This window comes from Morchella importuna (genome assembly GCF_003444635.1).
Source record: "Morchella importuna strain M04M26 chromosome Unknown Morimp01GS007, whole genome shotgun sequence".
Lineage (NCBI taxonomy): Eukaryota > Fungi > Ascomycota > Pezizomycetes > Pezizales > Morchellaceae > Morchella > Morchella importuna.
The window spans coordinates 409,456-423,867 of record NW_025763404.1 but is presented as its reverse complement, the minus strand read 5'-3'; the positions used below and the strand labels follow the sequence as shown (position 1 = coordinate 423,867).

Here is a 14,412-nt window from a genome sequence, read left to right as displayed (position 1 = left end):
AAGGGCTTCAGCTATAGTACTCATGGAGTAAGTCTCAACCACAGAAACCTTGCAAGAGTAATTTGTAGCTACATGCGTGCATATAAGTACAAATCTAACGGTTAGCCACAGTCGTGTGCTAAATACACATAGATACACCACTAGATTGTACCATGGCTAGTGTGGCTCGCGAAGCACTGATGCTCGAGATCTCGCCTCGAACTCCTCGAGGTTTAGGTAATCATAGTGTTAGTGGCATATATTCAGTAGGGTTGATATTTCCGATAGGAACATTGGAAGTATTCCTTACATTTACCTTCTAGTAGGTATTGCAATAAAATGACGTTTTGACAGATCTAAGTGTAGTAATTACCTGCCTCGAGCCAGCTCGAGCACCTCGAGGCATCACCTCTTTTTGAACGAGCAAGCAAAGGCATAGACCATATTACGATGCAGAGGCACATTGAGGCACCTTGAGACACATTTATCTACTTGCCTCCAGCAGCCTTGTGGACCACACTAATAATGACCAATCACCTCAACTTGAACATATTTAGGATTCGAACTCATCTTCAAGTGTGCGGCGGACATAAGTAGGCAACTTATACGTATAGTTCTCGTTCAAAAATCATGAGACAACGCAACCGCGAGTTGCTACGAGGGCTTGTCCCAGGATTTTTGACATGGAGTTATACAAACCTGAGCTGCAGCCTTCAAGTCAGAGTGATAGTTTGCTCACTCGTGGGGGAGGCATAGGGATTCTAAGCCCATTATAAAGATAAAAGTACCTTAGGTTATCCGTCACATGTAAGACTTGCTGCTGCGGTGGTTCGTTGTCGTGGCGCGGGGCTGCTGCCACGCTGAGCCTATTCATTATCGTCACTCGGGGATTGATATCCACCAACGCGCCATACATTTTACTGGTACATACAAGGCTACATAGGTTTTGCCCTAGAATGACTGCTTTATCCTCCACATAACCCTAAACTATCTCGTGTTTATCGGTTTAGGTCCACACATCTGCAGCTCGTCTCACCCATCCCATTTCTCTACACATTTCCAACATGACTTCAGGAATGGTTTTAAAACAGCCTGCCTCTGGCGACATTCCCAAGGAGCCGGCCTCAATTCCACCAAATTATGAAGATGTAGAAGATCCGCATACACCAAAATCAAAATCTTTCCTAGGTTGGCCAAATTCAGAAGAAACTTCAGGACCGGAGGTGTGCGAGGGGCCCTGTTACACCTCTACAGTGCTCCAACTCCCACAGAGGTCGCCACCTTGCACAAAAGCCGCGAAAGACGACGAATCCGCCAGTATAATGAACTGGAGCAGGTTCAATAAGAAATTTGAGAATTGGACGATAGGAGCACCCTTGAAGATTACAGAAAAGTTTTCAATAGATACCTGGATAGAAATTCTCAGCTATGTAGAGTCATCTAACGATCTATACTCGCTGGCTCTGACCTCTCGAACCCTTTATAACCTGGCGCTCCCTCATCTCTACAAATCAATTCTATTCGTTCGCCGCTCTTTGTATACGAGGTTACAACTAATGAAAAGCTCATCCCCATCGACCACCTGTTAAAACCAATCTCTCCGCCCCCTATCTATAGATGTGTCTCAAAAAAAATCGAATTTGAACCGCCGTTTGAGAAAAGACGCAGAATCGAACCCCGTGGCGCCCACCATGATCATTGTGGGATATCTTCAACGATGGCCATGTATCAAAAGCCGCATCTCCTCCGCTATGCGAGGGAGCTAAGGGTTGAGAAATGGGAAGCTCAGAGAGTAATCTTCGCCTCCGACTCTCTCCCTCAATTTGAAAAAGAATTCAATCTGTATGAGGTTGGGGAGTTTAGGCCCGAGGGAGTTAGAGACCTTATGTGGAGGCCAGAGGGGTGCTCAACCTATCAGTCGTTGAGTGGAACTCTCGTCGATCTGTTAAAAAGCATGCCAATGCTCGAGAAATTCAGGTATACAAAATCTCTATCATATCTCCTTCAATTGGTCCAACAGGCCGGTGATCCAGAAAAAAATCTAATAATTTACTACGTCCTATTGTAGCTACAATCCTCAGCGCTATAACACTTTTTATTATGGATCCAATAAAACTGCACTTCAAAAGACAGTTTCATGTCGTCTTCTAAGTCACAGTCCAGCGCAGGGTATGACAGGGTTGTTATTGGATACCTTGAAAAACATGCCAAACTTAACTAGTTTGACAATTAACTTTCGGGATTGGGACCCTTTTGACCCTGCCAACTACGGCCCTAATAGTGCCATTGGATTCAACAGTAGATACGAACCCCATCTACATGGTTTGGTTGGTTTTAAGAATCTAGAGGAACTTGTCATATTAGGAATCATGATTGGAGGCAGGTTCAACGAAATAGAACGCGTCGTCAAAGATCGTCTTCTCTCTAACAAGTCTGGAAGGAGATTGAAGCGTATAGAAATAAGAGCTCATACTGAGTTGTGGGAATTTTCACAAACTGAACAAGAATCATATGCAACTGGTGCACATGAACTTCTGTCATGGGTCAATTTTATGTGGGACACATGTTTTCCACCTTCAAAAAGATTCAGAAGGAGGGTCCGCAGGTCGGGGCTAGTGGACATAAACATCATTTTTGAGCTCGGTCCAACAAAATGGCAATTTAACTATGATAAAACGAGCTCTTACTCCTGCTGGCAGAACATCGCCGCCTTAGACTTACAAGGGCTCCCGACAACATATACCTTAGAAACTATCGATATATTAGTAGAAAGATTCAGGTTACGTCAACCGCAACATTTAAAGGTTTTCGCGGTTAAATGCAGGATCTGTTACCTAAAGAAATTTCTCGGTCGTTGCCGTGGGCTGAGAGAACTATATGTTCTTGATCCTGATATAACAGACTCATCATCCATATCTGATAGGATCGACATTAAAGGCATCCATGGGGTTTTTGACACAATATTTAAACGTCACTTACTTACACTTGAGGTTTTAGTAGTGGAAGAAGCCATTTGCATACCCCAGTCGGGCGGCACAAGCGAAGTTATCAACCCAATCGAGGGGTGGAAAGACCGTGGAGGGAAGTTGCGTGAACTCGCTGTTAATATCTGGGGTCCCTGGGAAGAAATTAGTCGGTTTTATCATCTTTCCAGAACTTGAAAGCAATACGTCTGTTTAGTCGGAGACGCAATAAAAAAAACACTGAAAAGAGTTTCCCATGGCCAATCTTCGAATCAACTTTCGTCATTCATGGTGGCCACCTTTACGATGCCCAGACCACTGCAGTTGCAGTAATGCTAGCAAATGCATGGGGGCGGGATGTTATAAGGGGAAAAAACGGTATGGGATCGTTGATTCCCGAAGGACACAGATGGATCTGGGTTGGGGATTGTACTCGCCCTTGGAAGTGGCACACTCACGATGCGGAAAAGTACGCTGGATGGATGAATTTTGAGTCGCAACTATGGTTCAAATACTACGATCGCGATAGCTCACGATTCAATTGGCGAGTATGGGAGGAGGAGGTGAAGATGTCGAAGGTTTTAAGACAGGGTGGTATCTTAATACACAGCAGTGAGAAATTTGAGGTGAAATGGGAAGGATGCTGTGACGGCTGCTCTTAAGAGGATTCTGGGGAATATGAAAGGATACCATAGAATCTCTGATTTAGGATTCAATAAATCCGTTCGTTTTACACTGTGCATATCTTCTGTCGGTCTAGTAGGGGTGTGAAAATACGAAGGATAGGTAATTGCCTGTAGAGAAATGAATACTGCATAGTTCTGTATACATACATGTACTTAATCAACTCAATATCCGATTACTGCAGTATTCGTACCCGGCACGGAGATACATACTTGTTCTTTTGAGCTAGAGCTACACATACATGTACATAGCTACTTTTTGACGCCCCCCTTGTAGGATACATGTACGAGGACATATAACAGTACATCTAGTACCTAGGGCCCTTATGTAGGTACAGCATAAGAGATGAGCACATGGCGTACCCAGGTAATAATCCTGAGCTGTCATCATCTTCAGCGTCAATATCATGATGAATCATCGTAGTATTGACAAGTACGGGTACTACCATATTAGTATATGTATTTACATTTACAACCCCCTCCCTTCTCTGTTATATACATGTATATGCATATGATGAACCTCGAGACTCCATATTGTGTAGCATGCCCTATCAACCGGCTCAACTCATATATTACCGCACTATTTAAAGTTTATACTGAGATCAAACTTGCATGTATCACATAGCAATTCCTTGATATCTCATGGCTACATGTGAGAGTAGGGGTTGATACTCGATAGTATGATGGGACTTGATACATGTAGTTAAATGACTGAGAGTGAAGCTTGTGGATACATAGGTGTCTATATGATGTAATGGCTTGGACAGGTTTCATTTTGGTGTGCGTAGTACATAAATCTCAAAGCTTAGTACCGATACTCCATAAACATTACAACCCAAATAACAAGAGGATACCTAAACTACCACCATGTATTTCAACGGCTTTATTTACTCTCTCTCCGTCATGGCCCTGGCTATAGCTATATCCGCCCAGCAGGATAAAAACAACAGTCCCAGTGTTGATTTTGTACCAAATGTACTTGTTCAAAGAAACGTCTTTAACCTGACTTCATCACCTATAGAATGTAGCAGCGATTGTGACGGTGCCTATAAGAGGGCATGTAAGTATTTCTTACTATAAATCGTTCTTTGTCAGTATATGCGAGGCTAATATCTTGCTGCCATCATCAGTCACTTGTGGTTTGGGAGAAGATATTGTTCTTAATAGGGCCTCTAATGCAGCCTTTAATCCACAATGCCTGTGTAATAGTGGCGGGTTCCTGCAAGACGCCCCGGGGTGCATCCAATGTTTGTTTGAACACCCAGATAAAGATATTACCCACCGTTCAATGTTACTGGCGATGATCGAGACGTGTGTGGATGAATATAATGTTATCCCCTGTCCTAGAGACTGTGCTCCTATTCCTTCCCTAATTACTTACTGCGACGGAATTGATGGAGCTCACAGAGCTGGCGCTCCCCTGCCCGACCCTAGATATCTCCCCCCACCTATAGGCATAGCTGGGGTAGATAACGATACCTTCCCATGCATATGTCGTGAAAGATATAAGAACATGGTTGACACATGCTTCAACTGTGTTAAGAAATGGGAAATAACCAGAGCCCTTAAGTGGCAGGGAACTACAAAGCAATGTCCACCCCAAAAGTCAAAGACTTCGCAGCGGCCTACAACTTCTCAGGGGCCACGAGCAACAAAAACGCAAAGACCTCCGGCTTCTAGCATTGCACAAGGAGACATTTCGGGTGTCCGGAAGGACTCTACTAGGACCAACGCTCCAAGTCAATTGACGGTAGAAGTTAGTGGAGGGAAATATGCTTCTGTCGTTCCGGTTTTCTTGTTATTTTCCTGGATAGTCGGGATTTTTGTTGGTGCTTTGATTCTGATTTAAGATGATTGTTTCTTTATTACATTGGTGAATGTAATAATGTGTCCTACCTATTCCTCATAAGTTTGTAGTAATCCAGCAATAATAAACCTTACCAAAAATGAACTTTTAATAAAACTCAATCTTATCTATCTGATAACATGAATTTTGGGGTTGAACCCTGACTGTGTGTCTTGGCGCAAACCGTCACACCACACCACCATCTCCCCACCTACGCCGCAAGTTTACTCTCACAGCCTAGCGAAAACGAGGAAATACGACCAACGACCAACTATAACCGCAACCTACTACGCGCTTCGTTCCTCACGACACAAGTTTTCACGAACGACGGATATAGTCAGTAATCATGGTACGTCGATATCTCTTCCAGCGTCGACGGAGGGTATTTGGAAGAGGAGAAGGAGGCCGAGAGGGGGTTTTGTGGCGACGTGTGGCGATAGATAGCTGATGGAGACTCGAAATATAGGCCCCAGCAGCTGCCCAAGGAGGAAAGAAGCAGAAGAAGAAGTGGTCCAAGGGAAAGGGTACATTCACAGCTCATTTTCCGGAAATACTATCTTGAACGAACACTAAATGAATCGCCCACCGAAAAATAGTTAAGGACAAGGCCCAGCACGCTGTTGTTGCCGACAAGACCATCCAGGACAGACTCAACAAGGATGTACAGACATACCGTCTGATCACTGTCGCCGTTCTCGTCGACCGTTTGAAGATCAACGGATCATTGGCCAGGAAGGCTCTCGCCGACTTGGAGGAGAAGGGCGTGATCAAGAAGGTTGTCGGTCACTCCAAGTTGTCAATCTACAGTGAGTTCCTCTTGCGGTCCCTTGCTTTTGCGGATTATGGCATATGGAGGCAGAATATTCGGGAGATGATGGTTAACCGGGCGGACATTTGCTAACGATGGTAATAGCCCGTGCTGTCGCCGCGGCCGAATAAGTAGGATAACGAGGATGGGTCCAATAAAAGTAAAATAAATTTCAATTTTTTTTCCGGGTTGCATTTCTTGTTCCGTACTATTTCAATGGGATTTCTGGATCGGTGTCAGGTTCGACAAGATCAACACAAACAAGTTATGCCGCGTACAGTTCGTTCATGGGTATCTGGAATAGGTATGGGAGACTTGGAACCTGTGACTCGAAGTTTGCAGTTTACAACCGTCTGAGATTTATGATTTAAAGCTTCAGGCCCGCGTCTGGTCTACTGTCAAATAGTGAATAGTGAGGGGGTGTTAAGCGGCCGCCTTAATTTTCCTTACTCTGGAGAATATCCGTGATCATAGCTTTTATTATGCTGGTTTTTCTGATGTCTGATGAGTTCCCAATTTTGTGGTTTCAACGAGGTTGTGGTGTCCACACCCCTGACTTTTTAATATATTGGCGGCATCCCGAGGCCGGCCATCCGTTTCGTGTCGCATTCGTGATTTAGATTGGCCCGAACACCGCGTTCCTTGAATACTTGAGCTTGAAGCTTGAGATAGATTTTTTTAGTAAGGAGACAGACATCTCTCCATAATTCAAGCTCTAACCCCGGAGAGACCCGTTGTATCGGATCCAGTTAAATCCGTGTGCCTCATCTGAACATCTGTCCTTATAGAGCTCACCTCTCTTCCACAAAGTCGGGTCTCAACAGGTAAACCACACCTTATCCACACTCAATCTGCAAATATGGCATCCGAAGACCCTGCAATCCGTAACCGTAAACCGCTATCTACCGATACCGCCGCTGACACGCCTGGCGTTGGAAACTCTACCAAGCGAAAGATTAAGTCTGAGGTCCAAAGCGGAATCTCATTCCTCGATGTCCTTCGCGTTATCTCTGGAATTATAGTGCTTAGCAGTGTCATGAGTTGGTTCGTGACCGACGGTGAGAGCTTCACATGGGGTTATAAGCCAGCTGCTTTGAGATGGAACAATGTCAAGATGATGTTTGTAAGTTCTTTTATTCCTTCGATTTTGAACATTATAGATACTAACTCAGTGCAGCGCACTCCCCTAAATCTCACCGATGCCGAGCTCGCGCGTTATGATGGCAAAGACCCCAAACTCCCAATCTACGTTGCTGTCAACGGAAGCGTCTTCGATGTCACCGCGAACCCGGCTACCTATGGCCCTGGCGGCGGGTACCATTTTTTCTCTGGACGTGACGCGGCACGCGCTTTCGTCTCCGGCTGTTTCCGCGAGGATTTGACTTGGGATATGCGTGGACTCGAGGAAATGTACATCAAGGGTGCTGAGCTCGAGACCGACCTGGCTGAGAAGGCTGAAATCGAAAGGCTCGAGACGGATGGCTCCATGGCAGGCAGGGTGAGATATCTCACAAGAAGAAGGGAGAAAAGACGAGTCGATGCTTGGGACAAAGTTGTCAAGTCGATTGCCCATTGGGATCAGTTCTTTAGGAACCACGACAAGTATTTCTATGTTGGAATCGTCACACACCCAGATATAAGCGGAGAGCCGATCAGAGAGCTCTGCCAGAAACAGAAGAAGCCTTAGACGATGGTCGGAAGAGAACACATTGTAGCCAATAGCGTATGGTTAAGGTTGTGTTCCTCTATTATTATTATTATTTTCTTCCTTAGGATTCGCCATGATAACGGGTTTTTAATAAAATCTGGCACTTGAATGGAATTTGAGACCTTTGAGACAAGAGATGTTTGATCCACCAATATTATGCTTCCTGCCAAACGAAAATCTGGAATTCTGAGCCTGTAGCTTCTGACAAGGGTCCTTATCAAACGAGACACCTCACCTGGACGTGATAAACATTAGATTAATCCTCTCCTCGTAGACATTCCCATAATTTTTATACCACTCGCTGAGAGGTTCAAGATACATACTAGTGATTCGGGATATGCTGCAATTATATCGTCGCTCCAATGTAGATTAGACAAATTGCAGGGTTTCACAAGCTGATAACCCCGCAATCAGCTGCTGAAAAGCACACAGTTACCCTTAGATCTACGCAAGCTCCCTATACGTCTTAAATCTCCGAAGAATCATGGCAGAAGCTATCGGGCTTGCAGCCAGTCTCATCGGTATCATCCAGCTCGCAGGACTGACAGCATCAATCAGCTATGGCTACATTAGTGGTGTCAAGAGAGCTCCCCAAGACCTCCGCGACCTCACTGATGAGCTCCAGGCTCTCAGCAATGTAATAGTTACACTAAAAATACACACAGATGAGAATAGCGAAATTCCCGGCTCGGTTCTGCATATGTTAGAAAAGCCGCTAGAGGCTTGTGCAAGGGAACTGGAGGAGCTGCTGGAGAAGCTGAAGATGAAGGGGATTATCGACCGGCTAAAATGGCCATTGAGAGAGAAGGAGACTGCGCAATGGGTGGAGAGGATCGAGAGACACAAGACCTTCTTTATGTTTGCGTTGAATACGGATCAAATGTGGTGTTTACCGGCCGTGGTTAGAGAAAGCATAGCTGACCGATAAATAGACTAGTATCTCGAGAGATTAAGACATACGTGCAGGAAGAGTCTATAGCTCAGAGGCGATGGAGAGAAAGAGATGAATCTGTTAGATTAGGTAACTATAACTTTCCCATATCAGATACACAGAATTTGGGACTGACAGCCATTGACCTTTAGCTGAGAAGCGCAAGAAGGTTCTTTACTGGTTATATGAGGATAGCTTTGATACAAAACATCTTGAAGTTAGTAATCTGAAGCAGAAAAACACGGGTCAGTGGTTTTTGAAAGCGCCTGAATTCCGACAATGGTACGAAGCAGAGTCACCCTCTTCACTGCTTTGGGGCTACGGCATCCGTATGTTTGACATTGTTCCCTAAGATGTCTCAATATTCTCGTTACCGGGCATGCTGACCTGACCTTTGTCAACAGCGGGGGCAGGGAAAACATTCATAAGCTCTGCTGTGATCAATTATATCGAATCCGAAGCAACGACAGAGAATTATGGGCTGGCATATATCTATTTCGACTACCAAGAGCAAAATCAACAAAAACCTACCCTTGTTATTGCTAGCCTACTCAAGCAACTTGCAACTCAAATCTCGTATCTACCCACAGAAATCGAGACTCTCCATAGAAGACTGGAGCGGCAAGATAAGAGACCCAATATTATGGAGTTGTATGACGCTCTTTTGGCGGTGTCTAGGCTATTCAGTCGTGTGTTCTTTGTTTTTGACGCACTTGATGAATGCCACCCAGAACGTCAACGCAAGGAACTGCTTCCTCTTTTTCATCATATGGTAAAAGACTCGGATCAGGTTCATCTGTTTCTTACTAGCCGTCAATATCCAGAGGATATCCAAGACTCTTTTTGTGACGCAGCAAAAATCGAAATCTCGGCCCAAGATGAGGACGTCGAAATGTATATTCTGGAGAAAATCGACGAGAACCCAAGGGCAAGACGACTCGTAAAGCAAGGTAGATGCAGAAATAGAATCGTCACTGAACTCGCAGAGTGTGCAAAAGGAATGTGAGTACCCAACTGCCTTTATTGAACTGCTGTAGGCTTTTGCTTGTTCAGTACTGCTTTACTGAGCTCTTGTAGGTTCTTGCTGATCCAGGACTACTTTAATGAGCTCCTGTAGGTTCTTGCTTGTCCGTTTCCATATCAATTATCTTTGCCAACAAACCACGACAAGAGGACTATTGGCCGAACTTGATAAGATCAGAAGCTCTTCTTCTGGAGAGAGGCCGTTGGATCCTACTTATGACAGGGCTATGCAACATGTTCGCAGGCAAGCCAAAAATTGCGAGGTTTTGGCAATAAAAGTCCTTTCCTGGCTTGTAAAAGCCAGGCGGACGCTTACAGTTGAGGATATCAGGGTGGCCGTATCTATAGAGCCAGGCCTATATGAGCTTGATCAGTTCGACTTGCCAGACTGCACAACGTTGTTAGATGTTTGCGCCGGTCTGATTGTGGTCGATCAGAGCAATTCTATCAAACTTGCGCACTATACTGTTCATGAATATCTCCTAAAGAAACTAATCATCCCAGACGACGCAGACTTTATGGTAGCCATGGCATGCACTACATTTCTTTCTTTCGATACATTTTCCAGTTCTAAATATCTTACCGCGGAGATCAATTCGCATCCTTTCTTTAGTTATGCTGTCGAAAACCTGTCCGTTCACCTGCACGAGGTCTGCGAGGACTTGACAACGGACATGGTTATGGATTTTCTTGGAAAACCGGGCTCCATCTACTGTTATTGGAACTCTTTCTTCAAATTGGACAGCAAAACCGAAAGGTTTGACTTTGCGGGAAGAAAAATGCCTTTGCACATAGCTTGTGCAATTGGGCACGTTACGGCTGTCCGATTACTACTGGAAAATGGCGCTGATATTTCGGCGAAGTATTTCAACGGACGGACAGCACTATTCCTTGCAGTATTCCGGGGTCATGAAGCAGTAGTCAAGCTTCTGCTCGATAAAGGGGCAGACCCATCAATTACCGATATGAACGACAAAACACCATTACACATGGCCGCAGCAGGAGGGCATGCGAATATAGCTCTGTTGTTATTGCAGCACGGAGCATATTTCTCAAAAACGGACTTTGAAGGCTCGGCATTGTGCCTGGCGATCTCTGAAGGTTCCGAGTCCGTGACGCAATTGATGATTGAGAATGGGGCCGATTTCAAATCTGCAGGAAATCTGGCAATCAATGCAGCAGTTTCTAGAGGGCACGAAAAGATCGTTTATCTGCTCATAGAGAAGGGGGCTGATATCTCCACTCCAGACCATAGAGGAGAGGTGCCACTACATCTAGCGGCATCCAGGGGGCATGAGGGCGTCGTCAGGCTCCTGCTCGAGCGCGGGGCTGATATCAACGCACGAAGCATGCTTGCCTGGTCACCGTTGTTTTATGCGGCGTATGCCGGAAGGGAAAATGTAGTCCAGTTGCTGATACAGTACGGAGCGGATGTCACGGCCTCCACCCGCTATGGATGGACCGCATTCCACCGGGCAGCCCTTGCCGGAAAGCCTGCAACGTTACGGGCTCTGATTGAGAACGGGGCCGACGTTCTGGCGCCAGTCAACGGCGGGAACACCGCTCTCCACATTGCAGTTTCCGAAGGCTATGCGAATGAGAACACAGTTCGAGTGTTGCTGGAGAAGGGCGCGGACATCAACGCCCGAGACAAAGACGGGAAGACACCTTTGCACACAGCAGCATATGCTGGACACCGGGGGTATTCAGAGTGCTCCTTGAAAACGGTGCAGATATCGAGGCACGTGATGGCCTCGGCCAGTCACCGCTACATGTTGCGGCGTTGGAGGGCCATGAGGAGGTGGTTCGGATGCTACTCGAGAAGGGAGCCGACGCGTCGGCGAGGAAGAAGGACGGGAAGAGCGTTCATGATTGTGCGTCGAGGAGAGGGAGACTTCCGGTTGTGGCACTGATAGAGAAGGTGCTGGATATGAAGGCACTCGACCCAAGGTCGAAGACGGTATAGATTTTTATGGTTTTAAGCGCTGTTTAGTGTCTTGCCTGTATATATATTAGCACACAGCTCTGCGTATTTCAAACTCAATATACCTATGAGTGTACTATCTTGGATATATATGCGCTGCGTTTTACCGAGAGATGATTCGACGAGGCGTGCTGAAACTCGGTGTTGCTGATTATATAGTGGTGATAGGCACTGCGTAGAGTAGTATTAATGGTGGTGCTGGCGCTGATCATAAAGAGACGATCTATGATAGTTACCGAGCCCCGGAACCCGAAGAGAGCCGGTAGTCAGCTACTTGTACCTTTCTAGCCCTAACTGACTCACAACTTCCGGGGACGTTCAGCTACTCACCTCTGATACTATAGACATGGCAGTTGAATTTAGAGTCTCCGAGTGCAATTCCTGGCTGATCATGCATGGTATATTGTGCGGCGGTGGGCGTTTGTGTAAATGCGTCATGGGATCTCACTCGGTATAGCTATCCCCTACGTTCACACTACATGTACCCTTCCTTATCTCACTTACTGTGTGTTATATCTTCGTGGACACATTTTAACGTCTATCGTACATAGCCACTACTAGCTATATATAGACACCCGGCGGGCGGAAAGGATCCTTATGCGGTGGAGCGCGGTAATCCATCCATGGCGGGGCAGCAGCTTGTATATGGAGAGTAACTAACAACCAATTACCTCTCACCGCTAGAATATTCCCACATTCTAGCGGGCGCCACCGTTTCTCGTGCTCACGGTGAATGACCCCCGGTTATAAGGTAGGGTCATGGCATATCACTCGATGTGATTATTGGGGGATTTCTTTTGTAGGATAGCAGGGCATTGATAGCCCACCGAATAGTTATAGAAGTACATCCATCTACCTTAAGTAATTAAGCCAAACCCAGTTGCAAAGCGAAGCAGATATCCTCCCCGGCCCAGAAATTACTACATCTGGAGCTAGCCCTATCTACCCCAACTCAAGTCGCCGCAAGGAAAATAAGAGAAGAAAGTCTACATTTCCCCTCATCATTACAACAAGAGAAAGAAAAGAAAGAAAGGAAATAAAAAGGAGGAAATAAATAGCCTACCCCCACTACTACTTCTTCCCAAACACGGCCTCCAGCGCCTCCACCTCCGCCAACCCCTTCCTCACCACCGCCCCATCAAACTCACCCCCGACCACCTCGCCCCTCGCATTCAGCCGCAGGCCCCGCGACGCCTCGATATGCCTCCTCGTCATCTGCTCGATATAGCGCTTCCTCTCCTCCTCTGGCGTCAGCTTTACCACCCCTCCCACCCCCCCACTTTCCCCCTCCCCATCCACCTCCATCTTCACCCCCTGCGCCTCCTGCGACGCCCGGAACGCATCATACTTTGTCCTCAGCGCGCCCACCAACTGCCGTATGAGGTCGACCTGCGAGACGGCAAACGCCGCCGCGTCCCTAGTCGGCGTGACGAACGAAAACGGGTTCTCGCCGCTCGATGTGGACACGAGAACACGCAGCTGGGCGAGCGTCTGTTCGTTGGCGGATACCTCTTTGCGGAGCGTCTGGTTGAGCGCATGGGATGCGAGGAGTGTCTGGCGGAGCGTGCGTAGGCGCGTTTGTGCTTCTTGTGCTGGCGGCGCGGGGGTGGGGGTGGGGTGGGGGTGGTGGTGGTGGAGGTGGCGGTGGACGCGGGGAGGGTCTTGAAGTCGAGGTTCTACCGCCCAGATGTGTCAGCGCCTGTTGTGCGCGGGGGGGGGGGGGGGGGGGGGGGGGGAGGAGGGAGAGGAGGGGAGTACCTTATGGTGCGCCAGCCTCACCCACGGCACAAGGTCCTCCGGGACCGTGAGGATATTGCGCAGGACATAGATCTCGAACCTGTCAAAGCTCCTATCGACGGCGCTCTCGAGAAGGGTCTCGAGCGAGTGGATGCCCTTCTCGAGCTCCTCGGTCTCGGCGTCGCTGTAGAGCTCGGTGCCGTCGCTGTTTGTGTCGCGGATTGTGCCCGGGGGAGGGAGGAAGCCGAGGCTGGAGGGCGCGGAGGTGAGGAGGTAGGTTTCGACGGCGGCGACGGAGTGGTAGAGGAGCTCGTTGGTGGTGTTGATGATGTCGTCGATGATGGTGAGGGGCGTGCAGCGGAGGTGCTCGGTGAGGAGGGCGGTGCAGGCGGGGGAGGAGGCCATGGGCGGCGGGCGGCGGGGGGAAGGAAGGTGGTGTCGCGGTGGTGAGAGTGACGGTGAGTCCCAGTGAGGTCAATGGCTCGCGGTCTCAGATGTGTGCGGTTCGTGGGGATGTCACGCAGTAACTACTCAGCGCAGTCGATGGCACTTGTAATTGCGGTCAGTCACGCATTAAGGTCATGTAATCAGAAGTGTAGATCGTGTTTTGCGTGTCTTGAGCCTCACCACAACTCACTCTCCACTGGTAATGATCGCGGCGCGCGCGGGGGGGGCACACACGCGCGCGTCGTTGTTGGGGGTCGCTGCTGCAGATCATTATCGATGCGCCGAGTGACACAATGGCTTTAA

The 14,412-nt window shown here is 47.5% G+C and overlaps 7 protein-coding genes across 7 annotated transcripts; 5 read left to right on the top strand and 2 right to left on the bottom strand.

Annotated features, from left to right (window-relative positions):
- Positions 1-1,696: 1,696 nt before the first annotated feature.
- On the top strand, positions 1,697-3,140 carry LAJ45_03309 (uncharacterized protein; the record flags this gene model as incomplete). The annotated part of the gene is made up of 2 exons (XM_046112896.1): positions 1,697-1,956; positions 2,048-3,140. The coding sequence occupies 2 exons, from the start codon at positions 1,697-1,699 to the stop codon at positions 3,138-3,140; spliced, it is 1,353 nt and encodes a 450-aa protein (XP_045973773.1).
- A 2,677-nt stretch (positions 3,141-5,817) lies between these two features.
- On the top strand, positions 5,818-6,410 carry LAJ45_03308 (uncharacterized protein; the record flags this gene model as incomplete). The annotated part of the gene is made up of 4 exons (XM_046112895.1): positions 5,818-5,820; positions 5,938-5,995; positions 6,068-6,277; positions 6,385-6,410. 4 exons carry the CDS (start codon positions 5,818-5,820, stop codon positions 6,408-6,410), a joined length of 297 nt encoding a protein of 98 aa, XP_045973772.1.
- A 728-nt stretch (positions 6,411-7,138) lies between these two features.
- On the top strand, positions 7,139-7,919 carry LAJ45_03307 (uncharacterized protein; the record flags this gene model as incomplete). The annotated part of the gene is made up of 3 exons (XM_046112894.1): positions 7,139-7,402; positions 7,457-7,777; positions 7,833-7,919. The coding sequence occupies 3 exons, from the start codon at positions 7,139-7,141 to the stop codon at positions 7,917-7,919; spliced, it is 672 nt and encodes a 223-aa protein (XP_045973771.1).
- Positions 7,920-7,962: 43 nt separating this feature from the next.
- Positions 7,963-8,308, bottom strand: LAJ45_03306 (uncharacterized protein; the record flags this gene model as incomplete). Its single annotated transcript, XM_046112893.1, has 3 exons — positions 7,963-8,024; positions 8,110-8,165; positions 8,223-8,308. The coding sequence occupies 3 exons, from the start codon at positions 8,306-8,308 to the stop codon at positions 7,963-7,965; spliced, it is 204 nt and encodes a 67-aa protein (XP_045973770.1).
- Positions 8,309-8,471: 163 nt separating this feature from the next.
- Positions 8,472-10,006, top strand: LAJ45_03305 (uncharacterized protein; the record flags this gene model as incomplete). The annotated part of the gene is made up of 6 exons (XM_046112892.1): positions 8,472-8,869; positions 8,920-9,008; positions 9,071-9,247; positions 9,323-9,354; positions 9,905-9,920; positions 9,996-10,006. 6 exons carry the CDS (start codon positions 8,472-8,474, stop codon positions 10,004-10,006), a joined length of 723 nt encoding a protein of 240 aa, XP_045973769.1.
- Positions 10,007-11,075: 1,069 nt separating this feature from the next.
- On the top strand, positions 11,076-11,907 carry LAJ45_03304 (uncharacterized protein; the record flags this gene model as incomplete). The annotated part of the gene is made up of 3 exons (XM_046112891.1): positions 11,076-11,133; positions 11,190-11,556; positions 11,622-11,907. 3 exons carry the CDS (start codon positions 11,076-11,078, stop codon positions 11,905-11,907), a joined length of 711 nt encoding a protein of 236 aa, XP_045973768.1.
- A 1,089-nt stretch (positions 11,908-12,996) lies between these two features.
- On the bottom strand, positions 12,997-14,067 carry LAJ45_03303 (uncharacterized protein; the record flags this gene model as incomplete). The annotated part of the gene is made up of 3 exons (XM_046112890.1): positions 12,997-13,378; positions 13,435-13,601; positions 13,684-14,067. 3 exons carry the CDS (start codon positions 14,065-14,067, stop codon positions 12,997-12,999), a joined length of 933 nt encoding a protein of 310 aa, XP_045973767.1.
- Positions 14,068-14,412: the final 345 nt, after the last annotated feature.